The sequence below is a fragment of the Molossus molossus genome, unplaced genomic scaffold, assembly GCF_014108415.1.
Source record: "Molossus molossus isolate mMolMol1 unplaced genomic scaffold, mMolMol1.p scaffold_m16_p_20, whole genome shotgun sequence".
NCBI lineage: Eukaryota > Metazoa > Chordata > Mammalia > Chiroptera > Molossidae > Molossus > Molossus molossus.
The window spans coordinates 9,157,335-9,174,851 of NW_023425356.1; the positions used below are offsets into that span (position 1 = coordinate 9,157,335).

The window sequence follows — 17,517 nt, forward strand, 5'->3', positions numbered from 1 at the left end:
GACATGTACTCTTTAGTTCTTGAGCTATATCTTAAAATTATTGTTTGTAAAAATGTTTCTTCCACTTTTTTTGGGGAAAATAATCTAAAAATGTTATACTTCTGTCTACTGGTAGATATAAAACAGATGGGAAAGAAAAGGAGGCAGTCCTTGAAGAAGATGATGACCTCTGGGTCAGAATTCGACATCGGCATATTGCGGTAGTATTAGAGTATGTGAAACTATTTTAATTTTTATTCCATATTTTTGGACCCTACATGAAAGTACATTTTGTAATCTTAAAATATCTCTGTAAAGAATTACACCTTAGAAAATGAAAAAATTCTCTCAATTTGACAGGGAAATTCCCAAGCTTATGAAGGAAATTTCGTCAACAAAAAAAGCAACAGAAGGAAAGGTAAGAGTCTTCTTATTTAACTTTCAAAACAATGATGAAGGTGAATTTTAAAGTTTGTTTAGAATTTTTTTTTATATCCTCACCCGAGGACATTTTTTTTTGCATAGAACGAGAAGGAGAGAGAGGAAAAGAGAGAGAAAGAAACATCGATGTGAGAGAGACACATTGACTGGTTGCCACCTACACGACCCCAACCAGGGCGGGGACAAAGTGCAGCCGAGGTACGTGCCCTTAGTGAAAACCAAACCCGGGTCTTTCTGGACTGCGGGCCGACACTCTAACCACTGAGCCAAACTGGCCAGGGCAAGTGCACAGATCTTAAGTGTATGCTGAATAAACGCGGAGTCACAACTTAAATCAAGATGCACAACATTTTCATCTTTCCAGAAGGTTTACAGTGACATAATCTGTAAATAAAGAAAATTTAGCCTTTTCAACCTTTATTTTAAACTAGCTTTGTTAGTAGTTAATACCTCCTAGCTCTATAACGTAGACTAGAACAGGTTATAGAGGATATTATTGTTTCATTCCTAACCTTAGGGGAAACGTGTTTGATACTATTTTATCATTGAGTATAATGCTAGTTTTAGGTTATTTGGATACATCTTTTTCAGATTAAAGAAGTTCCCTTCTAGCCCTGTCTGGTTTGGCTCAGCCTGTGGACCAAAGGGTCTCAGGTTCAATTCCCAGTCAGGACACATACCTGGGTTGCAGATTCGATCCCTGGCCCCAGTTGGGGTTATATGGGAGGCAACCAATAGATGTGTCTCTCTCACATCAATATCTCTGTCTCTCTCTCTCTCTCTCTTTCTCTCTTCCACTCTAAAAATCAATGAAAAAGTATCTTTGAGTAAGGATTAACAAGAAAAAAAAAGGAGGAGGAAAGTTTCCTTCTATTCTTAAGTTCCTAACAGGTTTGAAAAATCAGGAATAGGTATTGCATTCATCAAATGCTTTCTCAGCATCTATTTTTGTTGTTGTTGTTACAGATGTTTCTCCTTTTTACCCCATTGACACCCTCCTCCCCATCCTCCCCACCCCATCCCTGGCTTTGTTGTCCATGTCCATTGGTTATGCGTACATGCATATAAGTTCTGTGGTTTATCTCTTCCCTCCCCCACCACCCCCTCTTCTGAGGGTTGTCAGTCTGTACCCTACTTCCACGTCTCTGGGTCTACCCTATTCCTCAGACTGTTATGATCATTATATTCCACAAATAAGTGAGATCATGTGGTATTTGTCTTTTTCTGCTTGGCTAGTTTTGCTCAGGATAATACTTTCCAGGTCCCTCCATGTCATCTCAAAGGATAAGAGATCTCTCTTTCTTACAGCTGCATAGTACTCCATTGTGTATATGTACCACAGCTTTTATATCCATTCATCTACTGATGGATACTGGGGCTGTTTCCAGATCTTAGCCATTGGAAAGAGTGCTGCTATGAACATGGGGGTACATATATTTTCTGATTGGTATTTCAGGCTTTTTAGGGTATATACCGAGAAGTGGGACCTCTGAGTCAAATGGCAATTCAATTTTTAATTTTTTGAGGTAACACTATATTGTTTTCCATAGTGGCTGCACCATTCTGCATTCCCACCAGCAGTGTCCTAGAGTCTTCTTTTCTCCACACCCTTGCCAACACTTGTTTGATGATTTGTTGATGGCGGCCATTCTGACAGGTGTGAGGTGATACCTCATTGTTGTTTTAATTTGCATCTCTCTGATGATTAGTGATGTTGAGCATTTCTTCATATGTCTCTTGGCCATTTGTATGTCCTGTTTGGAGAGGTGTCTATTCAGCTCCTCTGCCCATTTTTTAATTGGGTTCTTTGTCTTCCTTTTGTTAGGTTGTATGAGCACTCTATATATTTTGTAAAGTAACCCCTTATCTGATGTATCATTGGCAATGATGCTGTCTCATACAGTAAGTTGCCTTTCCATTTTGATGGTTGTTTCTTTTGCTGTGCAGAAGCTTTTCAGTTTGATGTAGTCCCATGTGTTCATTTTCTCCTTTGTTTCTGTTGCCTTAGGTGATGTATCAGTGAAAATTCTGCTCCGTATGATGTCTGAAATTTTGTTGCCTACATTTTCTTCTAGGATTTTTATGGATTCACAGGTCACATTTAAGTCTTTTATCCATTTTGAGTTTATTTTTCTGTATGGTGTAAGTTGATGGTCTAGTTTCGTTTTTTTGCATGTAGCTGTCCAGTTTTCTCAACACCATTTATTAAAGAGGCTATCTTTACTCCATTATATGCTCTTGCCTCCTTTGTCAAATATTAATTGAGCATAATGTCTTGTGTCCAATTCTGGGCTCTCTGTTCGGTTCCGCTGGTCTATATTCCTGTTCTTGTGCCAGTACCAGGCTGTTTTGATTACAGTCAACCTGATATCTGGTGTTGTGATCCCACCTATGTTGTCCTTCTTTTTCAAGATTACTGTGGCTATTCAGGATCTTTTTTGGTTCCATATGAACTTTTGAAGTATTTGTTCTAGTTCTGTGAAATATGTTGTTGGTGTTTTGATGAAGATTTCATTGAATCTATAGATTGCTTTGGGTAATATGGACATTTTAATGATGTTAATTCTTCCAATCCATGAACAAGGTATGTGCTTCCACTTTTTTATATCTTCCTCTATTTCTTTTTTCAATGTCCTGTGGTTTTCTGCAAATAGGTCCTTTACTTCTTTGGTTAAGTTTATTCCTAGGTATCTTAATTTTTTTGCCACGATGATAAATGGGATTTTTTTCAGTTTCTCTTTCTGTGAGTTCATCTTTGGTGTATAAGCTTGTCATTGATTTCTTGACATTAATTTTGTATCCTGCTACTTTTCCAAATTCATTTATTAAGTCTAGTAGGTTTTTGATGGAGTCTTTAGTGTTTTCTATGTATAATATCATGTCATCTGCAAATAATGACAGTTTCACTTCCTCTTTCGAATTTGGATCCCTTTTATTTTTTCTTCATGTCTGATTGCTGTGGCTGAGACTTTCGGTACTATGTTAAATAAGAGTGGCGAAAGTGGGCATCCCTACCTTGTTCCTGTTCTTAAGGAAAATGCTTTTAGTTTCTTCCCATTGAGTATGATATTGGCTGTAGGTCTTTCATATATGGCCTTTATTATGTTGAGATATGATCACTCTATTCCCACATTGCTGAGTGTTTTTATTAGAAATGGATGCAGGATTTTGTTGAATGCTTTTTCATCATCTATAGATATGATTATTTGGTTTTTATTCTTTATTTTATTTATGTGGTGTATCGCATTTATTGATTTGCGAATATTGTACCAGGCTTGCATCCCTGGGATGAATCCCACTTGGTCATGGTGAATAATTTTTTTGATGTATTGCTGGATCTGACTGGCTAGTATTTTGTTCAGGATTTTGGCATCTATGTTCATGAGGGATATTGGCCTGTAGTTTTCTTTCTTTGTAGTATCTTTTTCTGGTTTTAGAATTAGAATTATGCTGGCCTCATAAAATGAGTTTGGAAGTCTTTCTTCTTCTTGAATTTTTTGAAATCGTTTGAGGAGAATGGGTGTTAGTTCTTCTTTGAATGTTCTGTAAAACTTCCCTGTAAAGCCATCTGGGCCTGGGCTTTTGTTTGCTGGGAGAGTCTTGATTACCTCTTCAATTTCCTTAGTTATTGGTCTGTTCAAGTTTTCTATCTCTTCCTGGTCCAGTTTTGGGAGACTATGTGTTTCTAGAAATTTGTCCATTTCGCTTCGATTGTTGAATTTGTTGCCATATAATTGTTCATAGTAGTTGTTAATGATCTTTTGTATTTCTGTGGTGTTAGTTGTTACTTCTCTTTTATTTCTGATGTTGTGTATTTGGGTTCTCTCTCTTTGTTTCTTGGTGAGTCTGGCTAAGGGTCCATCAATCTTGATTATCTTTTCAAAAAACCAGCTCCTTCTTACACTGATCCTTTAAATTGTTTTTTTTGTCTCTATTCATTTATTCTGCTATTATCTTTACTGTTTCCTTCCTTCTACTTGCTCTGGAGTTTTCTTTTGTTTGCTTTCTAGTTCTTTAAGTTGTGGGGTTAGATAGTCTATTAGAAATTGTTCTTGGTTCTTAAGGTAGGCCTGTATTGCTATGAACTTCCCTCTCAGAACTGCTTTTGCTGCATCCCATAGATTGTGTGCTGTGTGTGTTCATTTTCATTGGTTTCCAGGTAGTTTTTAATTTCTTCCTTGATGTCCTTGTTAACTCATTTATTGTTTAATAACATGCTATTTAGCCTCCATTTGTTCAAATGTCTTTGCATGTTCTTCTTGCAATTGATTTCTTGTTGCTATTGTGATCTGAGAAGATGCTTGATATGATTTCAATCTTCTTCAACTTGTATAGATGTAATTTTTGTCCTAACATGTGGTCTATCTTTGAGAATGTCCCATGTGTACTTGAGAAGAATGTGTATTTGGTAGCTTTGGGGTGTAATTCTCTGTAGATATCTATTAAATCCATTTGGTCTAGTGCTTCATTTACAGTCTCTGTTTCCTTGCTAATTTTTTGTCTAGACGATCTATCCAGTGATGTCAGCGGAGTGTTGAAGTCCCCTGCTATGATTATATTGCTATTGATTTCTCCTTTGAAGTCCTCCAGAAGATTTTTATTACATTTTGGTGCATATATGTTTATCAAGGTTACATCTTTCTGTTGGGTAGATCCTTTCAATATTATGTAGTGGCCTTCTTTGTCTCTAGTTATGGCCTCCCTTTTGAAATCTGTTTGATCAGATATGAGTATTCCTACTCCAGCTTTTTTTTTCTTTCCATTTGCTTGGAAGATTTTTTTCCATCCCTTTACTTTCAACCTATGTGAGTCTTTTGTTGTGAGGTGAGTCTCTTGTAAACAACATATAGATAGATGAGTCATGCTTTCTTATCCAAGCAGCTACTCTGTGTCTTTTTATGGAGCATTCAGTCCATTTACATTTAAGGTGATTATTGATATATACTTATTTATTGCCATTTTTGTTTAGTGTGGTTCTATTTTTCTTTCTATTTCTTCTGCTAATTACAGCAGTCCATTTTAGCATATCTTGCAGTGCTGGTTTGGTGTTAATATATTCCCTTAGCCTTTTTTTTTTGTCTGGAAAGCTCTTTATTTGACCTTCTATTTTGAATGATAGCCTTGCTGGATAGAGTAGTCTTGGATTCAGATCGTTGTTTTTCATGACCTTGATTATTTCATGCCACTCCCTCCTGGCCTGTAGTGTTTCTGTTGAGAAGTCAGCTGCAAGCCTTATGGGGTTTCCTTTGTAGGTAACCTGTTGCTTATCTCTTGCTGCCTTTAGGATTCTCTTTGTCTTTAATATTTGGCATTTTAATTACCATGTGTCTTGGTGTGAGCCTGTTTGGGTTCTTCTTACTTGGGGCTCTCTGTGCTTCTTGATCTTGAATGCCTTCTTCCTTTACCACGTTAGGAAATTTTTCTGTCACTATGTCTTCAAATATATTTTCTAACCCTTGCCCATTTTCTTCCTCTTTGGGGACTCCTATGATGTGAATGTTACTACGTTTCCAGTTGTCCCACAGTTCTCTTAAGCTGTCTTCCTATTTTTTAATTGTTTTTTCCTTTTGGTTTTCTGATTGGTTGATTTTTTTTTTCTACCCTGTCTTCTAATTCACTGATCTGGTCCTCAGCTTTCTCTACTCTGCTGGTTAGTACTTCCAATGTGTTCTTAATTTCTGCTATGTCATTCTTCATTTCCACTTGGTTGGTTTTCAATGTTTCTATATCTTTACTCATGGTGCTGATGTCCTTACTCATGCTGTTGAGCTTCCTCAAGATCATGGCTCTGAACTCTACCTCTGATAATTAGCTTAGCAGCATTTCATGTATCTCATCTTCGATAGAGTTCTCTTGTTGTTTCATTTGGGATTTGTTTCTTTGTTTAACCATTTTAGCTATCTCAGTGGGTTTTGGAGCCTGCCAAATTTTCCTCGTGGGTGTTGGTGTTCTGCTATTTGTGGCTCCCTCTACTGGGTTTGGATGAGCCTGGGTGGACCCACATCAAACACCACTGTCAAGTCTTACTTTCCTGGGTAGATTTACAAGCCCAGGAAAGGTTCAGTTATCTTCTAGCTTTTTCCTGGTGGCTACTCGTCTCACTTACTCTGTGCCTTGGAATGTAGCCCTGGTGTTCTGCATAAAAGGATTTCCAGAGGGTGGGATAGATACTGATTATTAATGAGCCTCAGTTTGCATTTCTTTGCCTCATCTCGGAAAGGCTGAATATCCGAGAGGAGCGGGGAGGGGGCTGCTGCTTTTCCCCACAGCTTGGGGAAGGAGCACACTCTTCACCGTCCTTTGTGGCTGCAACTCAGCAAAAACTCTGAGTGTTCTCCAAATCCCAGAGGTCCCCAGAGTTCCAGCCCAGTCTGCCCTCCCTCTGCCGTAGTCCCCAGGTGAGTGGCTATGGTTATTTTAGTGCTCTGTCCTGGCTCTCTGCGCTGTGGAGCGGGCTTGGTCTTTATTCCCCAAGGGTGCTGCTCACAGCTAAGACTACTGCTGTCCGTGGGCTCCCAGCCAGCCACCCTCTCGTGCCTCTGCAGATCCTACCAGTGTCCCTGGTCATATAGTCCTGTCCTGCTGCTTTTCTGTTGCTTTTTTCTGAGGATTTGTCTTTATTTTAGTTGTAATTCCTGTTTGGTCCTAGGAGATCATCTGCATAGCTTGTATTCACTCCGCCTCTATTTTCACATCCTCTACGCCTATCTTGTGCGCTGCTGGGTTGCACAGACCTTTCTGGTGCCCCCACACCCTGCAGGTCCCACAGGTAACTGAATCACACAGTCCCTTTGGGTACCCGGCTCTATGCCTATGCTATGGGCTGCTGGGTCGCACAGGCCTCTCTGGTGCTTCAGTACCCATAGGCCCCATGGGTAACTAGCTCGTGTAGTCCCTGCTGGGTCGCACAGGCCTCTCTGGTGATTCAGCATCCCGCTGGTCCCATGGGTAACTAGATTTCACAGTCCCTGCTGGGTCGCACAGGCCTCTCTGGTGCCCCCACACCCTGCAGGTCCTGCAGCTGGGCAGCTGGGTCGCACCAGTCTCTCTCAGGCTCCAGCTTCCCACTGCTCTTGTGGGCTACTGGACTGCACAGGCCTCTGTGGAGCCCCAGGTCCCGCTGTTGGCAGCTGGGGCGTGCTGCTGCCCAGTGCGGCTCAACTCCTGCTCTGCTTTTGCTGTAGTTTTTGGGAATGGGTCTCAGCTGCTGGTCTGTGCTTCTGTTGCCTGGGGATGGATGTCTGCTCTTCAGCCTCTGTTGCTAGGGGTATATCTCAACTCTGATCGGGCTGCTACTATGAGGGATGGTAGTGGGCTCCAGGCTGTCTGTGCCTTTCACGACCAGCACCTTGGGGAGCTCCACTACTGTGCACCGGTCTGTGTTGACGAAGAGTGTCCACTGGTCCAATGGTGCCAGGTGCACTGGTGGGCTCAGGTTGCTGGGCCCTAGCCGCTGTCACTGCTTCCTCCCAGGGAAGACCCGGGATCTTCCAAAATGGTAGGACCTCCTTGCGGTGCAGCTAGAAGCACCATGAAGGGCCGCTTACCGCGGTAGCCGGCTGCTCCCGTCCACAGCACAGAAACTTTCTGCTCCGTGGCTCTACAGTGCTTCGGTTTGGTTGTCCACTCACACACTTTCACACGCATGCTCACCCTCTCACACACTCACCCTCCCTCCAGTCCTGCCCACCATCATCTTCTCCTTCTGTTTCTTTATTGAGTTTTTTATTTGCTTTTTCTATCAGTTGCTGAGATTGGTATATTAAAATCTCTGATTATGACTGTGAATTGGTCTCATTTTCCTCGTAATACTGTTAACTTTTAAAGCTTTATCAACTGATGAGGCCAAGTTAATTACAGTAATAAATTAAAGATATATTTCTGTTGAATTTTTTCTCATCATAAAATGTCATTTTTAAATCATTTGCAGTTATGTCTTCCCTTAAAGTCCACTTTGTCTGATTTTATTTTATTTATTTTTCGTTTTTTAATCTTCACCTGAGGACATTTTTTTTTTGCATTTATCTTCAAATAGAGCAGGAGGGAGAGAGAGAAGAAGAGAGAGAGAGAAACATCGACTTGAGAGAGACACATCGACTGGTTGCCACCTACATGACCCCAACAGGGGCCAGGGACAAACTACAACTGAGGTACGTGCCCTTAGCAGGAACCGAACCCAGGACTCTCTCGTTCGCGGGCCAACGCTCTAGCCACTGAGCAAAACCAGCTAGGGCTGTTTTTCTTTTTTAATTAATGTATTTTGTTAACAAATGTTTCTCCTTTTTCTTTGCTGGACACCCTCCTTCGACTCCCCCCCCCCCCCCCCGGCATTGTCGTCTATGTCCACTAATTATGCATATATGCATATAAGTTCTTTGGTTTATCTCATTCCTACCCCCTGACCCCCTTCTGTGAGGTTTGTCAGTCTGAACTGTACTCCTTTCTATGTTTCTTGGTCTATTTTGTTCACCACCTTATTTTGTTAATTATATTTCACAAATACATGAGATCATGTGGTATTTGTCTTTCTCTGATTGGCCTATTTTGCTTGGCATAATACATTCCAGGTCCTTCCATATCGTCTTAAAGGATAGAGATCTTTCTTTCTTACAGCTGCATAGTATTCCATTGTGGTACATACCACAGCTTTTTTATCCACTCATGATGGACACTTCGGCTGTTTCCAGATCTTAGCAATTGTATATAGTGTTGCTATGACCATAGGGGTACATATATTCTTTCTGATTGGTGTTTCAGGCTTCTCAGGATATATTCCTAGAAGTGGGATCACTGGATCAAATGGACATTTAATTTTTAATTTTTCTGAAGAAACACCATATCGTTTTCCATAGTAGCTGCACCAGTCTGCATTACCACCAGCATTGTACTAGGGTGCCCTTTTCTCTACACCCTTGCCAGCACTTGTTTGATGATTTGTTGATGGCAGCCATTCTGGCAGGTGTGAGGTGATACCTGATAGTCAATTTTAATTTGCTTTTCTCTGATGATTAGTGACATTGGGCATTTTTTCCTGTCTCTTGGCCATTTGTATGACCTATTTGGAGAGGTGTCTTTGTAGGTCCTCTGCCCAGGGTTCTTTGTCTTCCTTTTTTGAGTTGTATGAGTACTCTGTATATTTTGGAAATGAATTTCTTATCTGATGTATCATTGGCGATTATGCTCTCTCATATTGTGGGTTCCTGTTCCATTTTGATGCTTATTTCTTTTGCTGTGCAGAAGCTTTTCAGTTTGATGTAGTCTCGGGTGTTCATCTTTTCTTTTGTTTCTCTTGCCTTAGGCCTTATATCAGTGGAAATTCGACTGCATGTGATAGCTTTAATTATGTTGCCTACATTTTCTTGTAGGATTTTTATGGATTCATGAGACATATTTAAGTCTTTTATCCATTTTGAGTTTGTTCTTGTGTATAGTGTAAGTTGTTAGTCTAGCTTCATTTTTTTGCATGTAACTGTCCAGTTTTCCCAACACCATTTATTCAAGAGGCTGTCTTGACTCCAATGTATGCTCTTGCCACCTTTGTCAAATATTAATTGAGCATATTGTCTTGGGTCAATTCCTGGGTTCTCTGTTTTGTTTCATTAATCTATATGTCTGTTCTTGTGCCAGTTTTGATTACAGTGGCTTTGTAGTATAATCTGATATTTCCCCTACTTTGTGATCCTTTCTACTTTATTCTTCTTTTTCAAGATTGCTGTGGCTATTCAGGGTCTTTTTTTCATTCCATATGAACTTTTGGAGTATTTGTTCTAATTCTGTTCTGTCATTATTTCTTCAATTATATTCTCTAACCCTTGCTCATTTTCTTCTTCTTCTGGAATTCCTATGATGCAGATCTTGTTACATTTCATGTTGTCCCACAGTTCTCTTAAGCTGTCTTCCTGTTTCTTAATTGTTTTTTCTTTTTGCTTCTCTGATTGGGTGATTTTTTTCCTACCATGTCTTCTCATTCACTTAACCAATCCTCTGCTTCCTCTACTCTGCTGGTTATTCTTTCCAGTGTGTTTTTTATTTTTGCTGTGTCATTCTTTATTTCCACTTGGTGGTTTTTCATTTTCAGTTGGTTGATTTTCTGTGTTTCTATATAATTACTCATGCTATTGAGCTTCTTCATTATCTTACTCTGAACTCTACCTCTGATAACTTGCCTAACTACATTTTATTTCATCTTCTATAAAATTCTCTTGTTCTTTCATTTGGGATTTGTTTCTTTGTTTCACCATTTTAACTGTCTCAGTGGGTTTTGGAGCCTGCCAAATTTACCTTGTGGGTGTTGGTGTTCACTGGTTTTGGCTCCTTCTACTGGGTTTGGATGGGTGTGGCAGGACCCACATTATACACCACTGTGAAGTCTTAATTTCCTGGGTAGATTTTCAGGTCAATCAACGGTTCATTTTTTCTCTACTTTTTGCCTGTTAGCTATTAGTCTCAGTTACTTGATGAGCCTTAGGTTGTAGCCCTAGCTGAGTGAAAAAATCCCTCAGGTGATCAGGGTAAGAGGATTTCCAGTGGGTGGGGCTTTCTGGCTGTTAATAAGCTTCAATTTGCATTTCTCTGGCCTTGCCCTGTGGTGTTAAGTTCCTGAGGGAGGGGCTGTTGCTTTTCCTTAGGGCTCTGGGAAGGGGCTCTTTTAGTAACGTGGCCTCTGTCCTATGAGGGAGTGATGCAGCACAAAACTCCCAAACTCCCGAGTGTCTTCACACAGTTTCAGTCCAGTCTGCCCTCCCTCTGCTGCGGCCCAAAGTGAGTGGCTGTAGCTAATTTAGTGCTCTGTCCTGGCACTCTACGCTGTGAAGCCTGCTTGGGATTTTTAACTACGAGGTAGCAGCTCACAGCTAAAACAGCTACTGTCTGTTGGCTCCCTGCCCGCCCTTCCATGCCTCTGCATTTCTGAACCCGGGTCTCTCTGGACCATAGGCCGATGCTCTAACCGCTGAACCAAACTGGCCAGGGCTTCTGCATTTCCTACCAGGCTAGATTTAATGTTCTCTTTCTGTCCCTTGTTATATAGGTTTTCTCCAGCCGCTTTTCTGTTGGTTTTTCCCATGATTTGTCTTTATTTTAGTTGTAATTTCAGTTTGGTCCTGGGAGACAGTCTGTGTAGCTTCCATTCACTCCACCGACATTTTATTAAATTCCCACTTTGTCTGATTTTTTTTTTTTAATCCTCACCCGAGGACATTTTTCCATTTTTTGTTCAGGTAGAGTGGGAGGGAGAGAGAGGAACAGAGAGAGAGAGAGATACATTGACGTGAAAGGAACACATCAAGTGGCTGCCACCCGCACGACTGACCAGGGCCCGGGACAAACTGCAACCGAGGTACATGCCCTTAGCGGGAACCGAACCCAGGTCTCTCTGGACCACAGGCCAACGCTCTAACTGCTTAGGCAAACCAGCCAGGGCTGTCTGATTTTAATATAGCCATACCGGCTTTATTTTTGTTAGTATTTACATAGTATGTCTTTTTCCATTCTTTACTTTTAACTGTCTGTCTGTCTTTATTTATTTATTTATTTATTTAAGACAGGGAATACTTTATTCAAACCCATCAGAGAAATGGACAGGTTGGGTCTGTAACCAAGCATCATGTTTTAAAGCACAGGCCAGTAATTGTATGTGAGAGTATACACTACTACATAGAAATTAACTGAGCAGACCACAACTTTTCAATGCTTAAAACAGAATAAGCTTCCCTGTAAAAGCAGCACCGTTATGACATTTTAACTTTAGTATTTCTCTCCTTCCTCACCCTCTCCTTCAACAGAATCCAAACCAACCTCCTCATAATCTTTCTCAAGGGCAGCCATGTCCTCACAGGCCTCAGAAAACTCTCCTTCCTGCATGCCCTCACCCACGTACCAGTGGACAAAGGCATGCTTGGCATACATCAGGTCAAACTTGTGGTCCAGGCGAGCCCAGGCCTCAGCAATAGCCGTGGTGTTGCTCAGCATGCACACAGTTTGCTGTACTTTGATCAGGTCTCCACCAGGTACCATAGTGGGAGGCTGGTAATTAATGCCAACTTTGAAGCCAGTGGGGCACCAGTCCACAAACTGGATGGTATCCTTGGTCTTGATGGTGGCAATGGCAGCATTGACATCTTTGGGGACCACATCACCACGGTACAACAGGCAGCAAGCCATGTGTTTACCATGGTGAGGATCACATTTCACCATCTGGTTGGCTGGCTCAAAGCATGCATTGGTGATCTCTGCTACAGAAAGCTGTAGGCTTTCTCAGCAGAGATGACGGAGGCGTATGTGGCCAGAGGAAAGTGGATGCGGGGATAGGGCACCAGGTTGGTCTGGAATTTGGTTAGATCAACATTTCAGGGCTCCATCAAACTTGAGGGAAGCAGTGATGGACAATTTGACCTATCAACCTATTCAGGTTAGTGTAGAAACCTCAATATCAAGGTTTCTATGACAGATGTCATAGATGGCCTCATTGTCAAGCATGAAGGCACAATTAGAGTGCTCCAGGTTGGTATGGGTGGTGAGGATGGAGATGTAGGGCTCAACTACAGCTGTGGAAACCTGGGGCGGGGAGGGGCTGGGTAAATGGAAAACTCCAGCTTGGATTTCTTGTCATAATCGACAGATAGGCATTCCATCAGTAGGGAGTTGAACCCAGAACCAGTCCCCCCACCAAAGCTGTGGAAAACCAAGAAGCCCTGAAGTGTCTGTCTTTATTTTTTAAATGTGTTTATTAGAAAGAGTTTGTAGTTGGTTTCTGTTTATTTATTATGACAATCTTTGTCTTTATTTTTTTTTAATCCTCACCCGAGGACATTCTTGCATTTATCTTCAGATAGAGCGGGAGGAAGAAAGGGAGGAAGAGAGAAACATCCATGCAAGAGAGATACATCAACTGGTTGCCAGCCACATGACCCCAACCGTGGCCAGGGACAAATTGCAACCGAGGTACATGACCCTAGTGGGAACTGAACCCAGGACTCTCTGATCCACGGGCTGACATTCTAACCCCTGAGCCAAACTGGCCAGGGCGACAATCTTTGTCTTTTAATCGGAATGTTTAGTACATATATGTTTTATATATTATTGATGTAGTTATGTCTGTCATCTTGTTTTCTATTTGTTTTATCTATATTTTCTTTTCCTTTTATCAAGTCTTTTTTTAAGTTGCTTTTTCTGTTTTATCTCTAATATGAGCTTTTTTGTTTTTACCTATAGTGTCTTGTAGTCATTATCCTCAGAATTACAAAATGTATTCTTACATCCTTATTATAGTCTAAAAGTATGCTTTTGCCATGTCCTGAATAATTCAAGAACTTCATTTATCCCTTCCTCTTTTGTGCTATAGTTGTCATATATATTTTCCTTAAACATGCATTATAAATTCAAGATGTTATTTTTTGCTTTAAATTCTCAAGAGACTTTCATATTACCCACATATTTATGAAATATGTTATTTATTCAGTTCCTCAGTTTTTTCACCTGGGCTGGATGAATTCTCTCAACTCTTATTTTTATTTAAATATTTCTTTATTGATTTTAGAGAGAGAGGAAGGGAGAGGGAAAGAGAAATGGAAACATCAATGAGATAGAACATCGATCGGCCACCTCCTACATGTCCCCCACTGGGGATTTGGCCCACAACTTGGGCTTGTGCCCTGACTGGGAATTGAACCGGTGACCTCTTGGTGCATGGGTCGACACTCAACCACTGAGCCACCCTGGCCGGGCTCAACTGTTATTTTATCTGAGGATATCTTTTTTTTTTTTTTTTTAACTTATCTTTATTCTTGAATGTATTACAGATGTTTCTCATTTTTCCCCTATTGACCCCCTCCTCCCCACATCCGCCCCATTCCTGCCTTTCCCCACACTGTTGTCTGTGTCCATTGGTTATGCATATATACATATAAGTTCTTTGGTTTAATTCTTTTCACCCCTCCACCCCCCTTCCCTTTGAGGTTTTTCAGTCTAACAACCAATTTGTACTTCTTAATCTCTTCACCTTTTTCACCCATTCCCCCTACCCCCTTCCATCTGGCAACCAACAAAATGTTCTCTGTATCTATGAGAATATTTCTGTTCTGCTTGTTCATTTTGTTTGTACCTTCAATTTGTTTGTTGATATATATATATTTATTGCCATTTTGTTTGTTCATATTTTTTATCTTTTTTTTCGAGAAGACTCTTTAACATTTCATATAATAATGGTTTGATGGTGATGAACTCCTTTAGCTTTTTCTTGTTTGGGAAACTCTTTATATGGCTATCGATTCTAAATGGTAGCTTTGCAGAATAGAGTAATCTTGGTTGTAGGTTCTTGCTTTTCATCGCTCTGAATATTTCTTGCCACTCCCTTCTGGCCTGCAAAGTGTCTTTTGAGAAATCAGCTGACAGTCTTATGGGAACGAACTTGTAGGTAACTAACTGCTCTTCTCTTGCTGCTTTTAAGATTCTCTCTTTGTCTTGAACCTTTTGCATTTTGATGATGATGTGTGTTGGGTGTGAGCATCTTGGGGTTAATCTTGTTTGGGACTCTCTGTACTTCCTGGGCTTGTTTGTCTGTTTCCTTCACCAAGTTAGGGAAGTTTTCTGTCATTGTTTCAAATAGGTTTTTGATTTCTTGTTCTCTCTCTTCTCCTCTGGCACCCCCAAGATGCGAATGTTGGTACTCTTGAAGTTGTCCTAGAGATTCCTTACACTATCCTTATTTTTTTGGATTCTTTTTTCTTTTTGCTGTTCTGTTTGGGTGTTTTTTGCTTCTTTATATTCCAAATTGATGATTTGCTTCTTGGCTTTACCTACTCTACTATTGAATCTGTGTAAGTTATTCTTTATGTCAGTTAATACCTCCTTCATTTCTGACTGGCCCTTTTTTATGCTCTTGGGGCCCTCACTAAGTTCATTTAAGTTCTCACTAAGTTCATTGAACATCTTTATAAGCAGTGTTTTGAACTCTGCATTTGTTAGGTTGCTTATCTCCATTTCACTTAGTTTATTTCTTGGAGTTTTGTTCTGTTCTTTCATTTGGGACCTGTTTCTTTGTCTCCTTATTTTGGCTGCCTCCCTGTGTTTGTTTCTATGTGTTACTTAACAAGAGATATGGGGCTATCTGAGACCAGATGCTGCTTGTTTGAAAGAATTTAGGAAACTGAAACAGGATTTAAGACAGGCCAATCCTATGGTAAAGCAGCTGGCAATAGCTTGGGTGGGCCTGAAAGTTGGGTGGGGCGGGGCCGCAGGAAGTCATCAGGGCAGGGCAAACAGTGTGAGCCAAGTTGCTGAAGTCCCAAATATGGCAGCTGTTTGCTGCTCCAGGAAAGGGCTCACCAAAGGAACAAAGGCCTCTGATAGCACATCTATCCAGGAGAAAGCTGCCTCTCCATGCCTGGCTCCAATGCCAGACAACTCAGTTCTTCCTCTTATGTCTCTGGTGCCTTTAAGCTGCCTCCCCCATGCTGGAGCCTGGAGGGTACCAGTCTGAGTAAGTCAATGCACGGGCCCTTTAAGAGGAGCTGCCTGGGACTCCAGCAGCCTCAGCCTCCCTCAGCCTCAGTTCCTGCTGGTTTTTCGAGCCAGAAGTTATAGGGACTTCTCTTCCTGGCACTGGAACCTTGAGTTGGGCACCTGGTGTGGGACAGGGTCCCTTCAGTCCTCAGGGAGGACCTTCCCAGCCGAGGTGTTCCTCCTGATTTTTATCCGCCACACATGGGTGTGGGACCAGCCCATCCCACCAGTCTTGAGGTGGCTTCTTTAATTTTGTAGTTGTAGGTAGGACTTCCATTCAGCTTGATTTCAGGCAGTTTTGAATGATGATATTCTGTAGTTCAGTTGTAGCTTTGATGTTGTAGAAGGACGTGATACTGCATTTACCTACACTGCCATCTTGACTGGAAGTCTCGAGGATATCTTTATTTTGCAAGATTTTCTGAGATAATTTTGCTGGATTTAGAATTCACGGTTGGCAGCTTTTCTTTTCCTTTCAGCAATTTAAAGATTTCAGTATGTCACCTGACTATAATTTCTGTTAAAGAAGTCAGCTGTCATGTTACTGTTGTTTTTCTGATGAAGTATCTTTTTAAATAGAGTGGTAAGGAGGGAGGGGGAGAGAGAGAGAGAGAGAAACAACAATGTGAGAAAGACACATTGATTGGTTGCCTCCCTCATGACCCTGACCAGGGCCAGGGATCCAACCTACAACCCAGCTGCATGCCCTTGACCGGGAATTGAGCACTGACCCTTTGGTCCATGGGCTGACACTCTCACCACAGAGCCAAACTGGCCAGGGCGATAAAGTGTCTTTTTAAAGATTTTCTTTTATCTTTGATTTTTAGCATTTGACTATGACATGCCTTACTATGATGTGTTTTTCTTGATATTTATTCTTCTTTGGTTTGTTGAGCTTCTTGAATCACAAAATTCTTGGCCATTATTTCCTCACATCTTGATTTTGTAATTTTCTCTCTCTCCTTTCATTCTAGGACACAGTTGCTTGTGTTTTAGATTATTTAACTATAATTTACATCCTTTACCTGCTTTTGTTTTTGTTTTTTCCTGTCATTTTTTTCTCTCTGCTTTAATTGGATTTTTATTAACCTGCTTTTCAGTCTTCTGTTTTTCTCTCTATTGTGTCCAGTCTTCTGTTAAACCCATCAAGTGTATTCTTTTTTAAATTGTGTTATATAGACCCAAAGACATAGAAGTAGGGTTCAGACTGACAAACTTCAGAGGAGTGGGCAGAGGGGAGGGAAGAGATAAACCAAAGAACTTATGCATATAAACATAGACAACAATGGTGGGTGGGGGGTAGCAAGAATGGGAGGAGGGTGTCATTGGAGGGGAAAAAGGAGAAACACCTGTAACAAAAATAAATAAAATTGAATTATTAAAAAATTGAATTATAGCCCTGGCCGGTTTGGCTCAGCGGTTAGAGCACCCGCCTGCGGTCCGGAGAGACCCAGGTTCAGTTCCCGCTAAGGGCATGTACCTTGGTTGCAGTTTGTCCCCGGCCCTGGTTGGTCGTGTGGGTGGTGGCCACTCGATGTGTCCCTTTCACATCGATGTTTCTCACTCTCTCTCTTTCTCTCTCTCCCTCCCACTCTG

At 41.1% G+C, this 17,517-nt stretch overlaps 1 protein-coding gene and 1 pseudogene across 6 annotated transcripts in view; one reads left to right on the forward strand and one right to left on the reverse strand.

The window, feature by feature from the left end:
* STXBP3 (syntaxin binding protein 3) overlaps positions 1-17,517 on the forward strand; it is a 70,464-nt gene that overhangs the window by 29,764 nt on the left and 23,183 nt on the right. For all 6 annotated transcript variants that reach the window (XM_036272582.1, XM_036272588.1, XM_036272584.1 and 3 more), the window contains 2 exons: positions 116-211; positions 340-397. In XM_036272582.1, the coding sequence (XP_036128475.1) occupies positions 116-211; positions 340-397 (154 nt within the window). The remainder of the gene's footprint in view (positions 1-115; positions 212-339; positions 398-17,517) is intronic.
* Positions 11,970-16,581, reverse strand: LOC118637273 (annotated as a pseudogene).